At 38.9% G+C, this 17703-nt stretch overlaps 2 protein-coding genes across 2 annotated transcripts in view; both read right to left on the reverse strand.

The window, feature by feature from the left end:
* Nucleotides 1-1149: 1149 nt before the first annotated feature.
* Nucleotides 1150-9406, reverse strand: LOC131889244 (LIM homeobox transcription factor 1-alpha-like). The gene is made up of 5 exons (XM_059238314.1): nt 9060-9406; nt 8129-8337; nt 4757-4887; nt 1435-1579; nt 1150-1344 (listed from the first exon to the last, which is right to left on the reverse strand). The coding sequence occupies exons 1-5, from the start codon at nt 9227-9229 to the stop codon at nt 1211-1213; spliced, it is 789 nt and encodes a 262-aa protein (XP_059094297.1). The 5' UTR covers nt 9230-9406; the 3' UTR covers nt 1150-1210.
* Nucleotides 9407-13768: 4362 nt separating this feature from the next.
* The window catches only part of LOC131888195 (histidine decarboxylase-like), a 31821-nt gene continuing 27886 nt past the window's right edge, over nt 13769-17703 (reverse strand). The window contains 2 exon segments of the mRNA XM_059236992.1: nt 13769-14027; nt 15733-15834. Of these exon segments, the coding sequence (XP_059092975.1) occupies nt 13864-14027; nt 15733-15834 (266 nt within the window). The 3' untranslated portion in view covers nt 13769-13863.

The raw sequence follows: 17703 nt of genomic DNA on the forward strand, positions 1-17703 counted from the left end.
AAGTCTTTGGTGACCTCCATTATGGCCGCCCTGAAGAATTTATCAAAAAATTCCAGAGTCCAGACGCAAGGTGTGCAAGGCGGCTTCAGACGTCGATTGAAGACCGTTTCAAATTTTATGTACATTAACAGAATCAATTATTCAAGCAACTGATAATTCCTCTCTTGACGTTGTTCTTAACGAAGCTGTTTAAGTTTAGAAAGTGGGAACTATAATTTTGGGACTTGGGTATTCATTTTAAGAGCACGCTTTTACCTGGTAAAAAAATCAAAAGTCCTATTAATGAACTTTGGGACCACACATAGTTAATTAACACTTGCTTAAAATTGATTGCATGATCTACTCAACCGCTCCTAATAACATGGGATTAAATGGTCCAATATTAATCGGCTTTAGCTTCAAAATTCCCAAAGAGTTAATTAATACCGGTTTTCAATATCACAAAAGAAAAAGGCTTTTTTTCTTTTGCCTGTATAATCTCAAAATAACTCAATGTACCTTACTCAGACCCCTTCAAAAAAACATTATTTTAAAATCTATCGCAGAAACATAATGAGTACACTTACTTCAATCATTACAAATCTCATAGAAAAAAATAATATATGAACCCTCAAAGAAGCAGTTTTTTAGAATCGGTTTCATCAAGGTCTTCAAGAAAAGCCAAATCAATAAGATTGCTTGTTTTATGTATTGTCTTCACAATTCAAATATTTCATAGGTAAGTGTACTTATGAGGATGATTGGAAGTTTATTTTCAGATACACTTTTAGTGTGCTTTTTTGCAACATGATTTAGCATTTTGAGGTATTTTGAAATAAAGCAAGAAAAATAAAAAATAAGCTAAAAACGATGAAAATTGGGCCATCAAATTCCACATAAATAAATTGGGGGTTGATATATCTCGTCATAATTTCGAAGTAAGTACTAACTAATGCGCTCCTAAGGCTCATTTCCTGGGTTTTTTATTGAAGTTTTTATAATGGTTTTTTGGCATCCTAAGTATTTTATGCAAGAAAGTCAAAGTTTTCCCTATCATTATGCAAGCAACAAAAACGCCAAAACGTGTCTGGGTATTTCCATCAAAACTTTAAAGAGCACTTTAATCACTGTGGTAGGCCGTTGTGCGGCATATCTCTACCCCACAGAACATGCAAATAGACCCATCTTTTGCTCACAACCGGTTCCTTTATTTCATTCATTTGAGTAGGCATCAATCCGTGAAGTACGAGTCTTGCATTAGGTAAAGCCGATCGATTGGGTTTTGGTTATAAGGGTTGTTCGCTGATTCCATATCGCTCGAATCAATGTCCTCTTCTGTTTCGTAGTCCTCTGAAATGGTCTCATCTGTAAATGCAGGATACATCATCAAGTTTCAAAAAGCTAACTTGACCCTAGAAAGTACGGTAGATTTTCAAACAGTGAGGGATTGGTTACCGTCGAATTGTGCCTGTTTTGAGTCCTTATCACCATCCCCTTTGGCACGCCTTTGGATCTTCTTCATTTTTGCCCTTTGGTTTTGAAACCACACTTGCACAACACGTACGCTCAGCCCTGTCTCCTTGGCTAACGATTCTCGAACCTACAGTATACATGCACAAGGAAAGGTTGTCACACAGAAATAAGTAACTGAAAAATATGTCTCGTTTTCATAGAATCATGGAACAAAAAGACCAAACCAATAAATATGAAAATGAATAAATGTAAAAAGAGCTGCCATTTAATACAACTGTTTGGCAATAAATTAAATTTTTGTGCTTCGTTTATCTTCAATTTCAATTTCAGTCCGACCGAGACTTGGACTAATTCTGATTTAGGTTAACAGTTTTCCTGAAATTAAGAAATACCTTTCCTATTCAACCACTGGAGGGTAGATTTACAGGGTGACCACGAATAGGAGGGACAATTCTAACTTAACATATCATTAAAACTAAGAACCTTATGACATTGTATGAACTTTAAATTTGATAAGCAAACCCAGATGTTTAAGAAAGCTTTTGAATACATTCTCAATAACCTCCCCTGACTCTCACAACAGCATCAAGTCTTCCATTAGCTAAATAACAAGATGAAGGGATGATGTTAGGACCATCGAGGTCGGCCCAATCAGCTTTAACCCTTGTTTGAGGCGACCGACACTGGAGGACGATTTGAACCCGACCTTCCTCTCAAGAATGGGCTCTATGGAAGAGACCATGACGTTGAGGTCTGGAAAGGAAGGGTGCCAAAAGTGTTTCCCATTAGCCGTGTGGCTTGGCACCCTTTTGGTGATCTTTTGACCTTCACACCCTCGGATATGAAAATGAGGGACGGTTTGAGGCCATTGGATACCATATCAGCCCACACCAAGACAGAGGCTAGTTCTTGGCGACGAAATATCGTCCTCTGGTTCTCAGAATTTTCTACTGGTTTTTGCCCAAAACTTTGTCATGGGGAGCATTGGAAACCACTTCTATCTTAAGAAGCTTCTCTTCCGACCAGATCATATGAAGATGCTTCCAAGATTTCATCCAATTGCAAAGCATTTTTGCTATTTGCTCATTTTAAGGTTTTTCGGATTTCCGGATGCTGTTCCCCGCTTGATGAAGTTCAAGAACTTTTGAATCCATGTTCTAGGACTGACTTTGATGACACAGAATTACACCGTGTACAAATATAATTGAGACTGGCCCAAAAATCACCTTTATTTAAATAACTTGAACTTCCCAGGCCCTTTTCAAAAGATGTTATATCTTCACATTGTAAACAAACGATCCTCTAAAAAAATATAAGAAACTTAGATTTAACCTCAAAAATGACATCCGAACAAATGAAGCGAGACCTCATTTTAGCTGCATTTAATGTGGGCCACTCGGCGACAAAAAATGTCAAAATGTTGACGTCTATTGTGAGCCGAGAAACTGTCTACCAGGTGATCAAGGCCTTCAAAACGACAAGGAAGACTACAAGGAAGGTTCAAACACGAATAAGACCTGTGAGAACACCTGCTATGATGAAGAGGATCAAGAAGAAGCTCAGACGGAATCCAGCCCGCTCAATTCGCCAATTGGCAAAGGAAGAGTCCGCGAGCACGATGACAATGTAGAACTTGGCCAGGAAGGACTTCAGGATGTTCCCGTAAAAGAAGAGCCGCCGTCAATTGCTTTCAGAAGCCTCCAAAGTCAAGCGACTTCATCGTGAACGAGAAATCATCCGTCGTCTTCGAAATGGCACACTACTTCCTATTCTTTGAACCGATCAGAAGTTGTTCACCGTACAAGCCGTCCACAACTACCAAAATGACCGAGTCTTGGCCAAAAAGAAGCAGGACATCCCAATGGAACTCCGGACGGTATTTGTGAGCAGAAACCGCCATCGGTCATGGTCTGGGCAGGCGTGACATCCGACGGCAAGAAAGCGCCCCTGATCTTCATTGAGGAGGGGGTCAAGATCAACCAGGCGGTTCATTTAGACTTGCTGAGCGAAAGTGTGCTCCCCTGAGTCCATGAAGAGTATCAGAATGCCCCAATCTGTTTCCAGCAAGATGAAGCACCTCTTACACAGCACATCTGGTTCAACAATATTGCAGAGACCTTTTCCCGACTTCTCGGGAAAGGAGATGTGGCTCCCAGCTCACCAAACCTCAATCCAATAGACTTTGGGATATGGTCCATCTTACAGAACAAGGCCTGCGCTAAGTCTGTGCCAAATTTGGAGACTCTAAAAAGAAATTTGGTCAGAGCATGGGACGATATCTCCACTGAGGAGGTGCTTGCCGTAAACAATTCTACAGAATCAAGGTTCAAGGCTGTGGTTGCCGCCAAAGGTGGTTACTTTGAAGAATAGAGGGATTTTATAATCATCTGATATTTATAAAAGAAGTGCATGAAATAAATTTTCCATCATAATCACTTAATGTCTCTCTAATTTTGAAAAACTTAGTCTCAATTCTATTTGTACACGGTGTATACTTATACCAAAGGTTTTAAACAGATTTTCGATCGATCCGAAACCAGTAATATTCAAGGCGTAGGCTTCAAACATATAAATTAGGTCTAAAAAGTGCACTGTCCCGCTTAAACCTGGTCGCCCCAGGAAATTCATTAAGATTTTGAGCATGAATTGGAGAAGATTTTTCGTTATAAGTTTTCTTCTTTCGGCAGTCTAGGCCATTCACACTTTGGAAAACCAATTACTCGGGTGAAACCACCTTTGATTTCTGCTAAACTCTCAAACCTGCCCCCTGCTTTTAAGCAGCTCAGACCACTTTCTCAATATATTACTTTTAGGTACCTTTTCAGAGCTCTTTATTTCTTTATTTTCTAAAATGGCGAAACAACCTCAGAAAAATCATTTGGTTTAGAAAAAAATGTTCACTCGAAAGCGAGGCGTTGGTTTCAAAAACAAATTTCAATTAAATGATTAATTTCATTTTTGGGGTGCTATGGTCAAAGAATTAGCCATTGTCAGGCCAGCAAAGCTAGCTATCGCATCATCATGTTTCTGCTTAGTAATATAAAGGCCCGTTTCAGATTGATTTTCCGTCTATGGTTGTAGTTTGGGCCTAAAAATCAAATATAAACTTTAAAGGATGTTTTATTGTAAGGTTTCATTATTAGCGTTGGAAAAACGAATAGAAATGAATGCAAGATTTTTGGAGTATTATTTTAGAATAGTCAAAATTCCATGCTGTCGCGAAAATGGCCTATTCATAACTTGCCCCGCTCAGAAAGTGTTCTCAATCATCTCTCAGTGTGACTTTGCCCGTTTGTTATTTTACCTTCCTGCAAGGTTTTGGACTGATTTCGAAGGACGCTTTGAATTGCCTCCGTTGGACAGCTGTCAAAATGGTGCGTGGTCGTTTGGGTCCTCTGCGACCGTCTTTGACTCGAGTAAATGAAGTAGAAAGTCCTAGAAAGAACGAATAACAAAGTGATTAGGTGCAACTTTTGTGATAGCCGTATTGGGTTATTAAGTAAAACAACAAAACTGCTTTTCAAGGTCTCGGAGCCAAAACATGGCTTTAAAACAGAAAGCTATTTTTTGGAGTTTTTAAAAGAGCCTTCTCAAAGTCTGTGCAGGATATTTAAGGTTAGAAGACTTTGTCAAAGATTTGGTAGCTCTGGTCCGTGGAAAGACCCTAAGCCTGTCAGCAGGCTCTATTGGCACATGCATTGACTCATTCCTAAGCAGATAGCTCAATGGTCAAGAATCTTGAGTAGCTAGCTATATTCCCCTTGAGAAGTGAAGGGAAAATAAGCATTTGACGTCGTTTTCTTACGTAAAACTAACATACATTACATACATTTCATTAGGTACATACCTCAATTTGCCGGCTCGTTGAAGCAAACAGTATTCTGATATTGAACCAAGGGGTTAGTGCAGTGACAGAACTGGCCCAAAATGTGACCTTTTTTCATTTTGTGACACAACTTTACTCGATTATTTAAGATTTGGTAACGGGGCCAGTTAGCAGTGCTATTTGTCTATATTCTCCTCCCCAAAAATGCCCAAAATCAGAATGACGTACGACATCATTCCTTGGATTTCCTTTACTTCACACATGCCTAATTGACAGGGAGGTCCCGAGTACAGCCGTGCATCGGGTCCGTCTGCTCGGATCCAATGAGATACGGCTTGAATTGAGCAGAAATTCTGGAATTGGCAATGTCATTCCAATAAGGATTATGGGACTGAAAAATCGGATTGAATCGAATATTTAGATAATATGAATTTTCGATTGATGAGACGCCTAGGGATAATTGTTGGGAACAGGGGAAAATTTGACGAACATATCCAAGCTAAAGTGTGCAAGGCTTCTTAGACATGCGGTTGGATCTAACGAACTTTCAAATCTAGGGATCTGTTTATAATGAAAACCCTGTATCAATCTATAGTTCGGCCCCACCTGGAGTTTACATGCCCTATTTGGGCCCCGAATAGCTCTTAAAGAGTCTTTAGACTGTCGCTGTACAATTTGTTGCCAATAACACTCCGACGATTCTACAAATCAGATGAAGTTTAGTTTTAAACGAGACCTGAACCTGCAAATGGTCCCTGACCAGCCCTACGTCCAGGGGTGCCATTTTTTTAAAGCAGCAGGCACAAATTCGCTAACAGGGCAACTTTTTATGATTTATGGCGTGAATTACTTGGAAATAATTCCCAAGTGTCGGCTAAAACCCCTTTAACCTTAACAAAAAAGAAGTAATGGCAGCACATATGAAAATGTTAACTGACGGTCGTAAAAAAGTTATGATGTTCGTTCAAATTGGCTGTTTATAAGTTCAGCCAAAATAAGTCGCAAACAGAAGAAATAAGCCTTCGAAAAATTGAAAACGTTTTTGACTTGTTTGGCTTTTCAAATGTTTTGATCGTTTTGCGAGGCAAAAAATGGTTGATCACCTTTGCTTTCATGCATTCTTTTTCACTTGCTTTTGAAATATTTTTTGCATTTAGGCAAACGAAAAATAATTTCTAGATAATCTAACACATTGCAGATTAGGGTCAAAGAAAAAGGCGAATTTCATTTGTACCTATTTGCAGTACATAACAGCCAATGTGTGTACTTCTATGACTAAATGATCAGGGTAGAGAACTTCTTAGAATTTGAAAAACTCCAAGCACTAGGGTACCAACAGATACTTCAATTTCAACCTTATATTTTTAAGGCTGGGATTTTGTATAAAATAAATTATTTGGAACTGCAGTTTTCAAACATTAATCTTAAACGATGAATATCCCTGGTTTTTGGAAGGTTTAGATTTAAAAATATGTTTTTCCCTCAAAAATGACTAATATCGTGACAAAGGGCGGGCTTTTTCTGACTTTGGACCACTCCTTTTGCATATACAGTATAAAACCCTTCAAAGTCACCAATGCGATTCGTAGCATGTGTTATTCAAAAGAAACAAGCAAAGTTAGAAACAAGCACATCACTGTAGTACCGACAACACTTATTACGAATTTGCTCATTGCCAATCTAGTTACATGTATTGTAACAAAATCAACTTTGCTGAAATATGAAATTGCAAGTGCATAGTAGTTCAGAATTGAGTATTAATTTATTTAAAACCTATACCTAAGTTGTGACTCAAAAACAGTCTGAAGGGTCTTTTGAGGTCGATGGTGCAACGATTATGTCTAATATGCTTAGAAATTAGTTTTCTAGTGTGTGTTTTTTCACCGATTTTAGGAGCAACAGCTCATTGTTGTAATTATGAGCTGGTTGAGATTGGCGTGGCCCTGATGGTGTGACATTTCGGTTTCTAATCAGATGCTCGCAGGTTCTTGTTCCTGTTTTCTCGTACTTGATCGGGGTAAGATTAAGGCCTCCATCGATTATGACCAATTACAAACTGAGAGTAAGGTGTTTCAGGAGGTCAGCTCGAATCCGAAGGCTTTTTTCTCTTATGCGAACTCTAAGAGAAAAATGAAAAACCCTGTTGGGCCTTTTGAGGTTGATGGGGAAGCCATTAGCAGTGTAGAGACTATGGCTAACATGCTTGGAGATCAGTTCTCCAATATGTTTTCAACCCCACTGAGTTCAGAAGCAACAGCTCATTGCTTTGAAGATGAGTCTGTTGAGATTGACAAGGTCAGTCAAGTTGAGCGTTTAGATAATCTTGTAGTCTCAGATCAAGATGTTTTAGAGGCTATCAGGGACTTGAGACTCTGGAGCTCTCCTGGCCCTGAGGGTGTGTCATCCCAGTTTCTGATGAGATGCCCAGAGGTTCTTGCTCCTGTTTTCTCGTACTTGATGCGTTGCATCTTTGATCAGGGCAAGTTCCCCTCTTCCCTGAAGCTAGCTCATGTTGTTCCAATTTTCAAAGAGGGAGATAAGTCGCTCTCAAATAATTATAGGCCAATTACTCTCACTACAAATATTTCGAAGGTGTTTGAGAAGATCATGAAGTTCAAACTTGTTGAATTTCTCCGAGCCAGCACAAGTTCCGAGCACATTTTAGCACGGTTACCCAACTGTTAGAGCATATAGAGCCAGTCATTGAGGGACTAGAGAGTCATAAATCAGTCGCAGAAATATCCCAAGTCACGCAAGTTACGATTTCAATCGCTTACACCGGCTTACGCCCAATCTTGTGGCAGGTTGTTTGGAAAGATGAAACAGATAATTGAGTGTTTAATTGATTACCTCGCGCTGTCTCTGCCTTCAACCCACTGAGATGATGACAACAGATGATTTGTGAATCTTGTTTCACGAATTCGTCACCTTGCTGCAATTTTCGTCCACACATAGAGCAGAAAATGCATGACGAATGAAAAATGAGGTCGTCAAACTTGCAGACAATTTCGTTTGGATGTAACACTTCATGGCAAACCTCACATTTCTTAACAAATTGTCTGAAAGAAAAAGTGCACGGATGAGTGACACAATTCAGCATAATAAAGTCAAGGCATGCGAGATGTTTGACATGTCCTATGTAAATTAAAATTGCAATCACTTTTTCGGCTATTTAACACAATTCAAAGTTTAAACTCATACTTCTAGGTATTTTATGCGGATTTTTGTAATGCCTAGTAGTTCAAGATATTAGACTTATGATTCACATTTCACTTTATAGTATTCATTTAACATTTGATCCTCCAACGATTTAAAGAGTATGTGGCTGTCCTTTGAAGGATTTTAGGATTGATCTGGAATTTCGGTCAAAAACTTGAACAACTTTGACTTAAAAGATACCGTTGGATCAATGCCTACATATTCCCTACCAACATTAAAGGGGGACAAATTGAAGATGTCCAATTTGAGTTTCTTTTTTTTCGGTCTACAGTTTTTTCAAGGCATATTTCTCCTTACTGACGAAAATCCTTACTTCCTTGAGGTTAAAATTGAGAAAAAAATAGTTTGGCCCAAAATAGTCGAAATGTGTCAGAACTACCGAACATCTCCGTGGTATTATTGTCTGCCCAAATGGCAAAAAATTGTCGCTACGAACAAACTATTAATACCTGAACGAAACCTGGTCAATGGTCGTTCTCTTGTTTCAAATATTTGGCGGTCTAAGTGAATCTTGACATAACGCCGCTTTTGTTTTTTCGTGTTCCGGCCGGTGTTGGCTCACCTTTCGTAATGGTTGCGGCAATAGATCTTTCCATACTTGAAAAAGCAGGAAATATCCAATTTAACGCTACACATTTCACAACGGACGCAATCCTCGTGGAATAATTGATCCCCTATGCATAGGTAGTATCGCTCACTAATTGGGATTTTGCAGTAGGCACAATGGATCATGATGAACTACTGAGTTCGCACCGTTCCTCAGGGGATGGGAGGAGGAGCTTCACTCTCTTGGCCAATGGCCATTGAGCGTTGGGCGCGGAATATTCTCCTCCTCGGCGCCTAGTTCCTCCGGCGTGCGGCCTCCTGCGCGCCACTCACAGAGTCCTTCATTTCTGATCTGGTAAGTACGAACATGAGATACTAAGTAGACTGCCGGCCTCTTTTTTTCCATGAATGCGCAGGGCTAGTGGGTCCAGCAGCATCCATGATGCTGCTTTTTCTTCTCATTCACTCTCTCTGTCGCAGGCCGGTGCACTTAGCTGCTCTAGGAGGCAATCTTCATCCGAAAGGCTGGATCCATTTCAAGGAAATCCTGCGCGCTTTAAAGCTAGGCTAGGCCATATGATATCGATAGAAAAGTAATGGTAATTTGATAAAAGCTGGAATCTTTCGAAATCCGCCACCTGGAACACAGGGTGCTGTAAAATGTTCTGCTGTAAATGAGAGAAAAGCCCCAGTGAAAATTTCCATTGACGTCGATCTTTCCAACAAATATCCAAATAGCAGAAAATGGTATTTGACGTGAATTCATGAAAACTACATGGTAGTGCTGGGGTCGACCCTTTGATTTCCAAACCTTTTGTCTGATTTGCCGCATGCGCACTTGATTCAGGCAAAGGTCTTACCTTGTTTTTGCCAATGTAAAAATTAGATGCAAAACTGCAATCTCATCATTCGTTAAAGAATAGCATCTTGCATGGTTTGCTCATGAAGGAATTGGGTCCATTGGCTAATAACCCGTATTGCCGAGCTTAAAGGTTGGTTACCTCGACTATCACTTAGAGTGCCAGTCTTCCGATCCATTTACGAAAAAAAATCACCATGAGCTTAAGTCTGATAACAGCCCGGGTGATACTTGCACAAAATTGAGATAAAGAACCCCCATTTGGTGTAATATGTACTGTAATGTCAAATTGAAGAAATTTGTATTGGGTGTTTTGTTCGCGCAATTGACGGCTTTTGCCCAATGATTTAGAAACCGCACATCAAATCCTTTTTAGCTCAAGGACAATGTATCAATAAAAACAAAGCAAAAGAAGAGCAATTCAATGTGTCAAATTCTGCGAATTGAATTATCCTGATTTCCCGTGGTGTATTTTTCCTTACGTGATTTTCGAAAACATCTTGCATTGAAAAATCTGAAAACAAACTTTTTAGCCTCAAAGAAAAGCCACTTTTGCTTTGAAAAGCGTGTCATATATTAGCGTCACTTTCTTAGCTTACCATTGAGATATGGGTTAGTTTGAAAACCACTATCATGAGCAATCTTCTTGAAAGTAAAGACACATATTATGATAAACCTCCCATCAACTCCTTCGGATTACAATATTTCCACCCCAAATATACGTCTTAAGTGCTGGCCTTGAAAGTAAATCCCAAAACCTACGGTATAGGGCTTGTGAAGTGAAGGAAAAACAATAAGTAATAAGTGAAGCACGGCACCACAATTTGGGGTGTGAATCCGAGGTAAATATTAAAAGCAACTTGCACTGTGATCGAATTAAGTTTTCAATAAAAAAAAATCTCTTAGACGTGTTTATGCCATTCGCGAGGGTGAGTTGATAATTAATGGTTGTTTTCATAACGAAGCGGGAATATTTTACTGGTCGTGCCAACTAACAAGCTCCAATATAACGAGTGAATCTTTTACAATATTGACTGAACTCGTACTTCTGAGTGTCGTCTATCGTGGTTTTAGTCGTCACATTTGCTTACAATTTTTTGAAAACTGGTCTTCATAGACGATGTCCCCCCAATCTTGGATATTTTCATGCTGTACAATAAATTGAAACGATACAGAGGTTGACGAAAATGCAAGATAAAGAAAGAGGATGTTCAAGTATTTTTTTTTTCGCACGCCCCTGGAGTTGCAAAAACTTGCAAAAATCAATAATCCAAAAACAGTCCACTTAGTTTGGCGTCCCCTGAAATACGTGTGTTGCATGACCCATGTGCAAGAGTTTCGAAATAAGAATTCATCTTCACTCAGAAGCATTTTTTCTAATTATTTTTTTGCATAACAAATACTACAAATCGCTTCAAAATGGTCCTCAATGCTTCTTCAACTTAAATTTGCAACGTCTTTGAGCGTGAAGAGAGTAGTGATGAGCAAGAAGGTGTTGATAGATTTTCTTGGTAGTAGGGTAGAAGGGATGAGCCTGGGTAATATTACATCTTCGTTAAAATGTTCTCGATAGGCAGTATTATACATGTCCGTACCAGTTTGGTTCTCCATCTGTAGGTGTGGCTACATAATCTTGTTTCGTTGGGGTGTCATAACCAGACCTCGAAAAAAAGATGCTTCTTTTAGCAAAAATAAATCTTCTTTAAGTTGAGGATAATACGAAAACCATTTGTGAAAATGGGCAAAAAAGGGTCGAAAATAAAAAAGTTGTAATTTTGCACAAAGAATTGTTACAATGGCAAAATGGTCGGATTTAGGCCTTTTAGCCTCTTTGCTGTATTTCTATCTGTTACAAAATCTAGGCACACAAGTGATTTTACTAAAATATCCATTGGGTTTCTTCAGTTTATTAACAAGACATTAACTTATTTTAGGACACGTTTTCAACTGATACGGATGTTATGTTCTTCTGGAGTCTAGTGTTATTGTTAGGGGCGCTTTTGTTCACAAAATGATTTTGGGGTTTTGGTTGGATGAAGCTAAGGACGGCAGGTTAAGCTCAACTAAATCTTTGTTTTGATGATTTTCACAAACAAAAAGTGGTGAGTTCAATTTGATATTCAAACTCGATTATAGACCAAGCATTGTGTAAAGTTGAAGTGCTCACAATTAGACTAATAATAACCTTTGATCTTAATTATTCCGGGGATTGCATTCCTTGCATCTGCTAGTCAAGCAGTTGAGAACCTAGCCCCCCTCAAAAAGTGCTAAAAGCTTCTGATTGAGGATTTAGTTCTTTATCTGATCATGCAGCATGGAAATAAACAACTTAAAACGGAGGCAGATAAGGACTCAAATGACAAAACGGCTCAAGATGTCATAAAATGTGAAAACTAGTAAAAAAGAATCGAAAAAGAGTCGAAAAAATGGGAAAAACGTCAAAAAGTGGGAAAATCATATTACCATATTTATGTTAATTGGGTATATTACCAAAGATCTATTGGATTTTTACAATGATTTGCCCCATTGATTATTTCGTGGGCCGAATACGTACTAATAGAACCTTGCTATGAGGACACAATGAGCCTACTTTTCATCCTTCAGTTTGCATAGAAGGCATCCACTGCGATTTGTTCCCTCCACGAGGAACAGCTAAAAAGCTGTGAACATAAGGTGCCTGTGGGTATGGAAAAGTGTCTAGAAGTTTCTTAGGGAAAGTTTGAACACTAGAAACGAACCCGAGACCTCTCTCTCTTTCTCTCTCTCTCTCTCTCTCTCTCTCTCTTGGAAACTGTTCAAGTCATTTTGTGCTAAGACCAGCGTATTGTTAAAGTCCTTGATCAAATTACATATCTGGGTTAATACGTTTCCTAAAAGATTAAAAAATGTTGGAAGTAAAGCATGCTATGACCAAATTCATCGGCGGCGATTCTCACAACGCTTTGTCCGTGACTCGTCTTGAAAGGCCGTTTATTGCCTTGGGGTTCCCTTTCAACAATACTTTTGAAGGGCCATGGTTCAGCCAGAGGGACGAGCTGCTTCAGTACTTGTCGACAGACGTTCTTTGTGCAAATACAAGACCACCATGCCAAATGTTGTTCTTACTACTACTACTACTACTACTACTACTACTGCTACTACCACTACTACTAGTTTGGGATTCGTGTTGCTGCTGCCATTGCTGCTTCTACACTTGTTCTTGCTCTGCAAGTCCAAATTGTTTCACGTTTTCCACCCACGTGTGGCCAGTAAGCCAGCGAATACTAAAGGGAAACTGATCCAAAAGTGACTGGCAAGCTGGTTGGCTGGCTGACTGCGCTCTAGCCCAACAACGACTAAGAAAAGTACTCAATAAGAACGGGTGTGAGTCGACTGGAATGTGCGCAAGGCAGGAGGCTGTCGAGTGTGGACTGAGTTGAGCCCAACTGATCCCTCTGCAGTGTATTTACTGTATGTACATGCACCCGGCATTCCTTCTGGCTTGTTTTCCCCAGCATTCAATCCGTATGAGTCAGACCATTTTGTGTCCCTCTTCTTCGAGTCTGCTAACTATCTTCGTTCTTTCCAACGGACACACATTGTGAACTTTCCCTCGCCATTCAAGTACGTGAATACATACGCACGCAAGTATTTTCCACCGACTGGGTTGGAGGACCAGGAGAAACGGGGAGAAACAGGGAGGAACAAGAGAGAGAGAGAGAGGTGGGGTGGGGAAAGGAATGGTGAAGCAGAGGGATCTTCTGTAGGCTCGGAACACTTGGCTACAAGCTGTTACACAACCTCAGGGTAGAACGCTCAAAAGTGCACGTGTGCCTTCTTCACTTTGGGCACACGTGTGACAAACAATATAGTCAAATATTCAGAAATCCACCAGACATTAGATCTTTTATTTCAGGTCTATACACGCATCGTATCAACAAAAACAAGACTAAAAGAAACACGGACTCACATGCATCAACATTTAGGAGACTATATGACATTTGCGAAGTAGATCTAAAAGCTCTTGCACCTCCTTGCTTTGTTTGGAGTGACCCACCAAGTTGGCGTAAAGCCGACTGAACTCTTTGGTGTCCTCGGCCGAGACATACACGTGACTCCCCGTTGCCTTGATTTTGGGACAGTTCCCTGCAACGAAAGAGTAAACCGCTTGCTTATCAATCGACAATACCTAGCCACATTCCCCATTAGATTGATTGAACATCGAATATTCACCGACACGGCGCTGGTAATGTGCAAGATATTGCAGTGCAATTTAGCCAGACAAGTAAGGGAACAACAAAAATGGAGTCACCGAAAAAACGTGATGCGAGTCATCTTAAGCCAATAAGCCGAATCTTTAGTTGGTGCGAAAACATGCCACGAAGCCAATTGATTATCTAGTCAACTCGAGCTAATTCACAAAATTAAATGAAATCAGTGAATAATGCCATGTGGTTACAACCTGTCATTTTTATAGTACCGAGGATTGTATTCCTTGTAGCGGTTAATTTAGCCCTTGAAACCTCACACAAAAAATGAGCCCGGGGCCTAATAACAAGAAACCAAACCTAGGAAGGGGATTCACGGTACTAAAATGGTTTTTGCTTTAAGGGTTGGAAAATTGATTGGCCCATGCAAAACATCATGCCTGAGGGCCCGTAACCATGTCATTAATGAGATGTTATGGTTGAGAGACAACAAACACAAATTTATTGTAAAATAATAAAATAATGGTGACTAAAAACCTACATGGCTGGTGAAACGTTCAAGGAATCTCAGTAACCTGCATGCGTAAGTATGATATCTACGGATATTTTATACAAGGAATTTATTTGATCAAAAACTGGAAGGGCGTCATAAATTGTGAATTGAAAAACATGATGGCATGGGAGCGTTAGTTTCGTAAGAAGCAGATAACCCACAGCTCATCAAAATGAAGTCCAGCTTTTGAACTAAAATATTCCAGAATCTGATCAATGATCATATACACTACCTACTATATCTCGATGGTACGACATCAAACTTAATAAGAACTAGTCGTCAATGAAATGGACGAAATATGATAGATGTAATGCTCTAACTCGTTGCCTTGGTACGGAACTGTTCAGTAGGAGAATATGGAGCTATCTCACTCACATCAGGATCTAATAAGATTGTAGTTTTTGAGCGTTGTCATTAAAATTAGTAACATATACAAGCACTACTTAAGGTCCTTAATACATTTGTTCTGCATATTTCAATTGAGGGATGAATTGGCCAATGATATTGAAACTTATGTGTTATCATCAAAAAACTCGTATCCTTTTGCTGTGACAAGTGCTTGAATTTCATTAATATTTTCATGTGTTAGTGCCTTAACTAAGATCGTATCATGCATCGTCGAACAGAAGGTCTTTTGAAATTGAAAAGGTGCTGAATGCCATAGTATGCGTACCAAGGACCAAGAGGAAAAAAAGCAAGTACATTTCAACGCGTCAAGACGGATGAAGGTAAATTTGAAAATGATAGATTAATGAGAATGAGTTGTGTGTGATATAGGAGAAACTGATGCTTTAGTATGTGGGAAATAATAAAGTGTCAAAGAAAAAAGGTACTCTTTTAGGGATTAAATCACTCTTCTGAATAATTGCACCATTTTTCCTTATCCCACTGAACTGGTCTTATTCTTTCATTTATGTCAGTTTGTTGAAAACGGATCAAAAAAAGATCCATTAGTATTTTTGGCTTTCATAATGAATTAATAGTTTGCTTTAAAACGCTTTAAAAGTTTGATTAAGAAATAAAACTGAAGCTAATGCTGGTACAAGAACATATGTAATGATTACAGAAGGCAACCGTAAGCATATTTTACCCAATCCAATTGGTAGTTTTGGACCCCAAACAGTTACTGGTTGTACCATATGCTTTGGAATGGCTTTGGTAACGCCTGGCAGAATCCATTTTCTTAGCCACCCTAAAGAAGAAAACAATTCACAAGCTTTAATTTCCGAATGCAATAGATCATTTTCATGCCGAGTCTTATATACTCGAAGTACAAGACCAGAATTCAATACGGACCAATTTGTACAATATCTGTGGCGATTGTAAGAAACGATATCGTTCAAAATAATTCAAGGATTCTTAATCGTAGACATTTTTTTTGTGAATCCTTTTTAAGGGGATACTTTTCACAACTTTAGCGATACAATAATGAAGAAAATGGTTGAAATTTCCTTGCCAACATAAATTTTATCCGCGTCAACCGTCATGCTTTGAAATAGGGACATTATAGCGTGCAAAAAGATTTCCCAAAGAGGACATGATGAGTAAAACCATGACTTGACACGATCAAAACTTACTACGAAGACCAAGACATAAGATAAATAATAGTCATACTTAGGGGTCGGAAAATTGGCTTATGATTTTCATCAGAATAGTTTGTTTTTGGGCTGTGAAAAATATGCAAAATGAGTTCCGAAAACATTGCAATCAGTTTAAAAAAGGTGAAGAAAGTTGTAATTTGTGTGCTTATTCAAAATTTTTGGTGATTTTCAATGCAAAAATTGTTTCATTATTATTTTTGATTAACTTCGTGCTCTTTGGGTTAAGTCTTCACGGTTTGGAAATTCGAGACCGCCCTTCAAAAGAAATGATACTAAGGCTTTGAAGCATCCATCAAATTGATTATAGTCCTTAGTCTCTAAAAAAAACTTTAGAACGAGTTGCTTGGCTGTTGAAATTGGCTAGTATTTTACGTTTTAATTATACAGCAATCATTTGAACTTGCACCAAAATTTGCCTTGACCATTTTGAAGTGTCTCCCAGAGATGTTAAAATGTCTACGATTAGATTGATTTTGAGCAAACCCTTCAGCAACGGTAATTTGTGGCAAGACCGCTTTAAGTACATGTATTCGAAGTCTGACTTGAAGATTTTTCTGAACAGGGTTCTTGATTTGTGAAAACGACTGTCATATGCCTCTTAAACAGATCAGCCACAATTCAGCTGTCCAGTGTCCTGTAAGTTATTATTTCTTTTCAGTGGTATGGACAAGTAATTTTGACCCTAAGGAACATTCCAAACATCTTTTGGGAAAATGATTGATGTATTAATATGTTCGATTTATTGGCGGGTTATTGCTCCTGGAGCTCAGGTTTTTGCCCGGGCTCATTGCTGATTGCCTGAAGAAAGTCTCAGGCTTGATAAAATAATGGAGCGCATTCCCATGGTTCCATTTGAAGCTGACACAAATTGGTCATTATCGCCAAAGAATTTTCTGATAAACAACCCATTACATTTGTCTAATATAATATACAATAAATAGTAAAAGTACAAATAAGTTTGAGAATAAATTTATTACGCCATCAACAAAACAACTCCTAGATGCTTTTCATAGTTCAGAAATGATTTAGTGTGGAGATTGCGTGGTAATCTAAGTCAGTTGTGTTCAGATAACTTACGGGATGGTTCATAGAAAAAGTCAAATACATTTTCAGCGACTTAACAATGCCAACCAAAAGATTAAGAAGAGGTTGTCAAAAAAAAACCTTGCTGGAAATAGAAACACTGCAAAAACGATGATTTTTTTCATCCTTCAGTGTTTTGGGGACAAATGATTTGTAGAAGATTCATTAGGAATGCATGTCTTCGAAATTTTGCAAAAACATGTCAAAAACCCTTCAATTTCCCACCAAACCGTCGAATTAAGGCTTTATGGTCAAAATTCGCGAAAAGTTGTTTCACCTCAATATGACCAAAATAGTTCAAATTTCAACTCAAAACCTTCGCTCTCTCAAATGTCGAGGTCTTCATGTTCTTGGTAAAAGGTGCCGTCTTGGGCAAG

The sequence above is a fragment of the Tigriopus californicus genome, chromosome 10 (assembly GCF_007210705.1).
Source record: "Tigriopus californicus strain San Diego chromosome 10, Tcal_SD_v2.1, whole genome shotgun sequence".
Classification (NCBI taxonomy): Eukaryota; Metazoa; Arthropoda; class Copepoda; order Harpacticoida; family Harpacticidae; genus Tigriopus; species Tigriopus californicus.

What these genes read in the sequence shown, in the direction of transcription:
- LOC131889244 (XM_059238314.1), bottom strand. Translation starts at nt 9,229, where the DNA reads ATGATCCATTGTGCCTACTGCAAAATCCCAATTAGTGAGCGATACTAC. An exon ending in TGCCGCAACCATTACGAAAG is followed by an intron (nt 8,338 to 9,059) that starts GTGAGCCAACAC and finishes TTTTTCTTTCAG; the next exon opens with ACAATTTGTTAAGAAATGTG. An exon ending in GAAGGCAGAGACAGCGCGAG is followed by an intron (nt 4,888 to 8,128) that starts GTAATCAATTAA and finishes CGTTCTTTCTAG; the next exon opens with GACTTTCTACTTCATTTACT.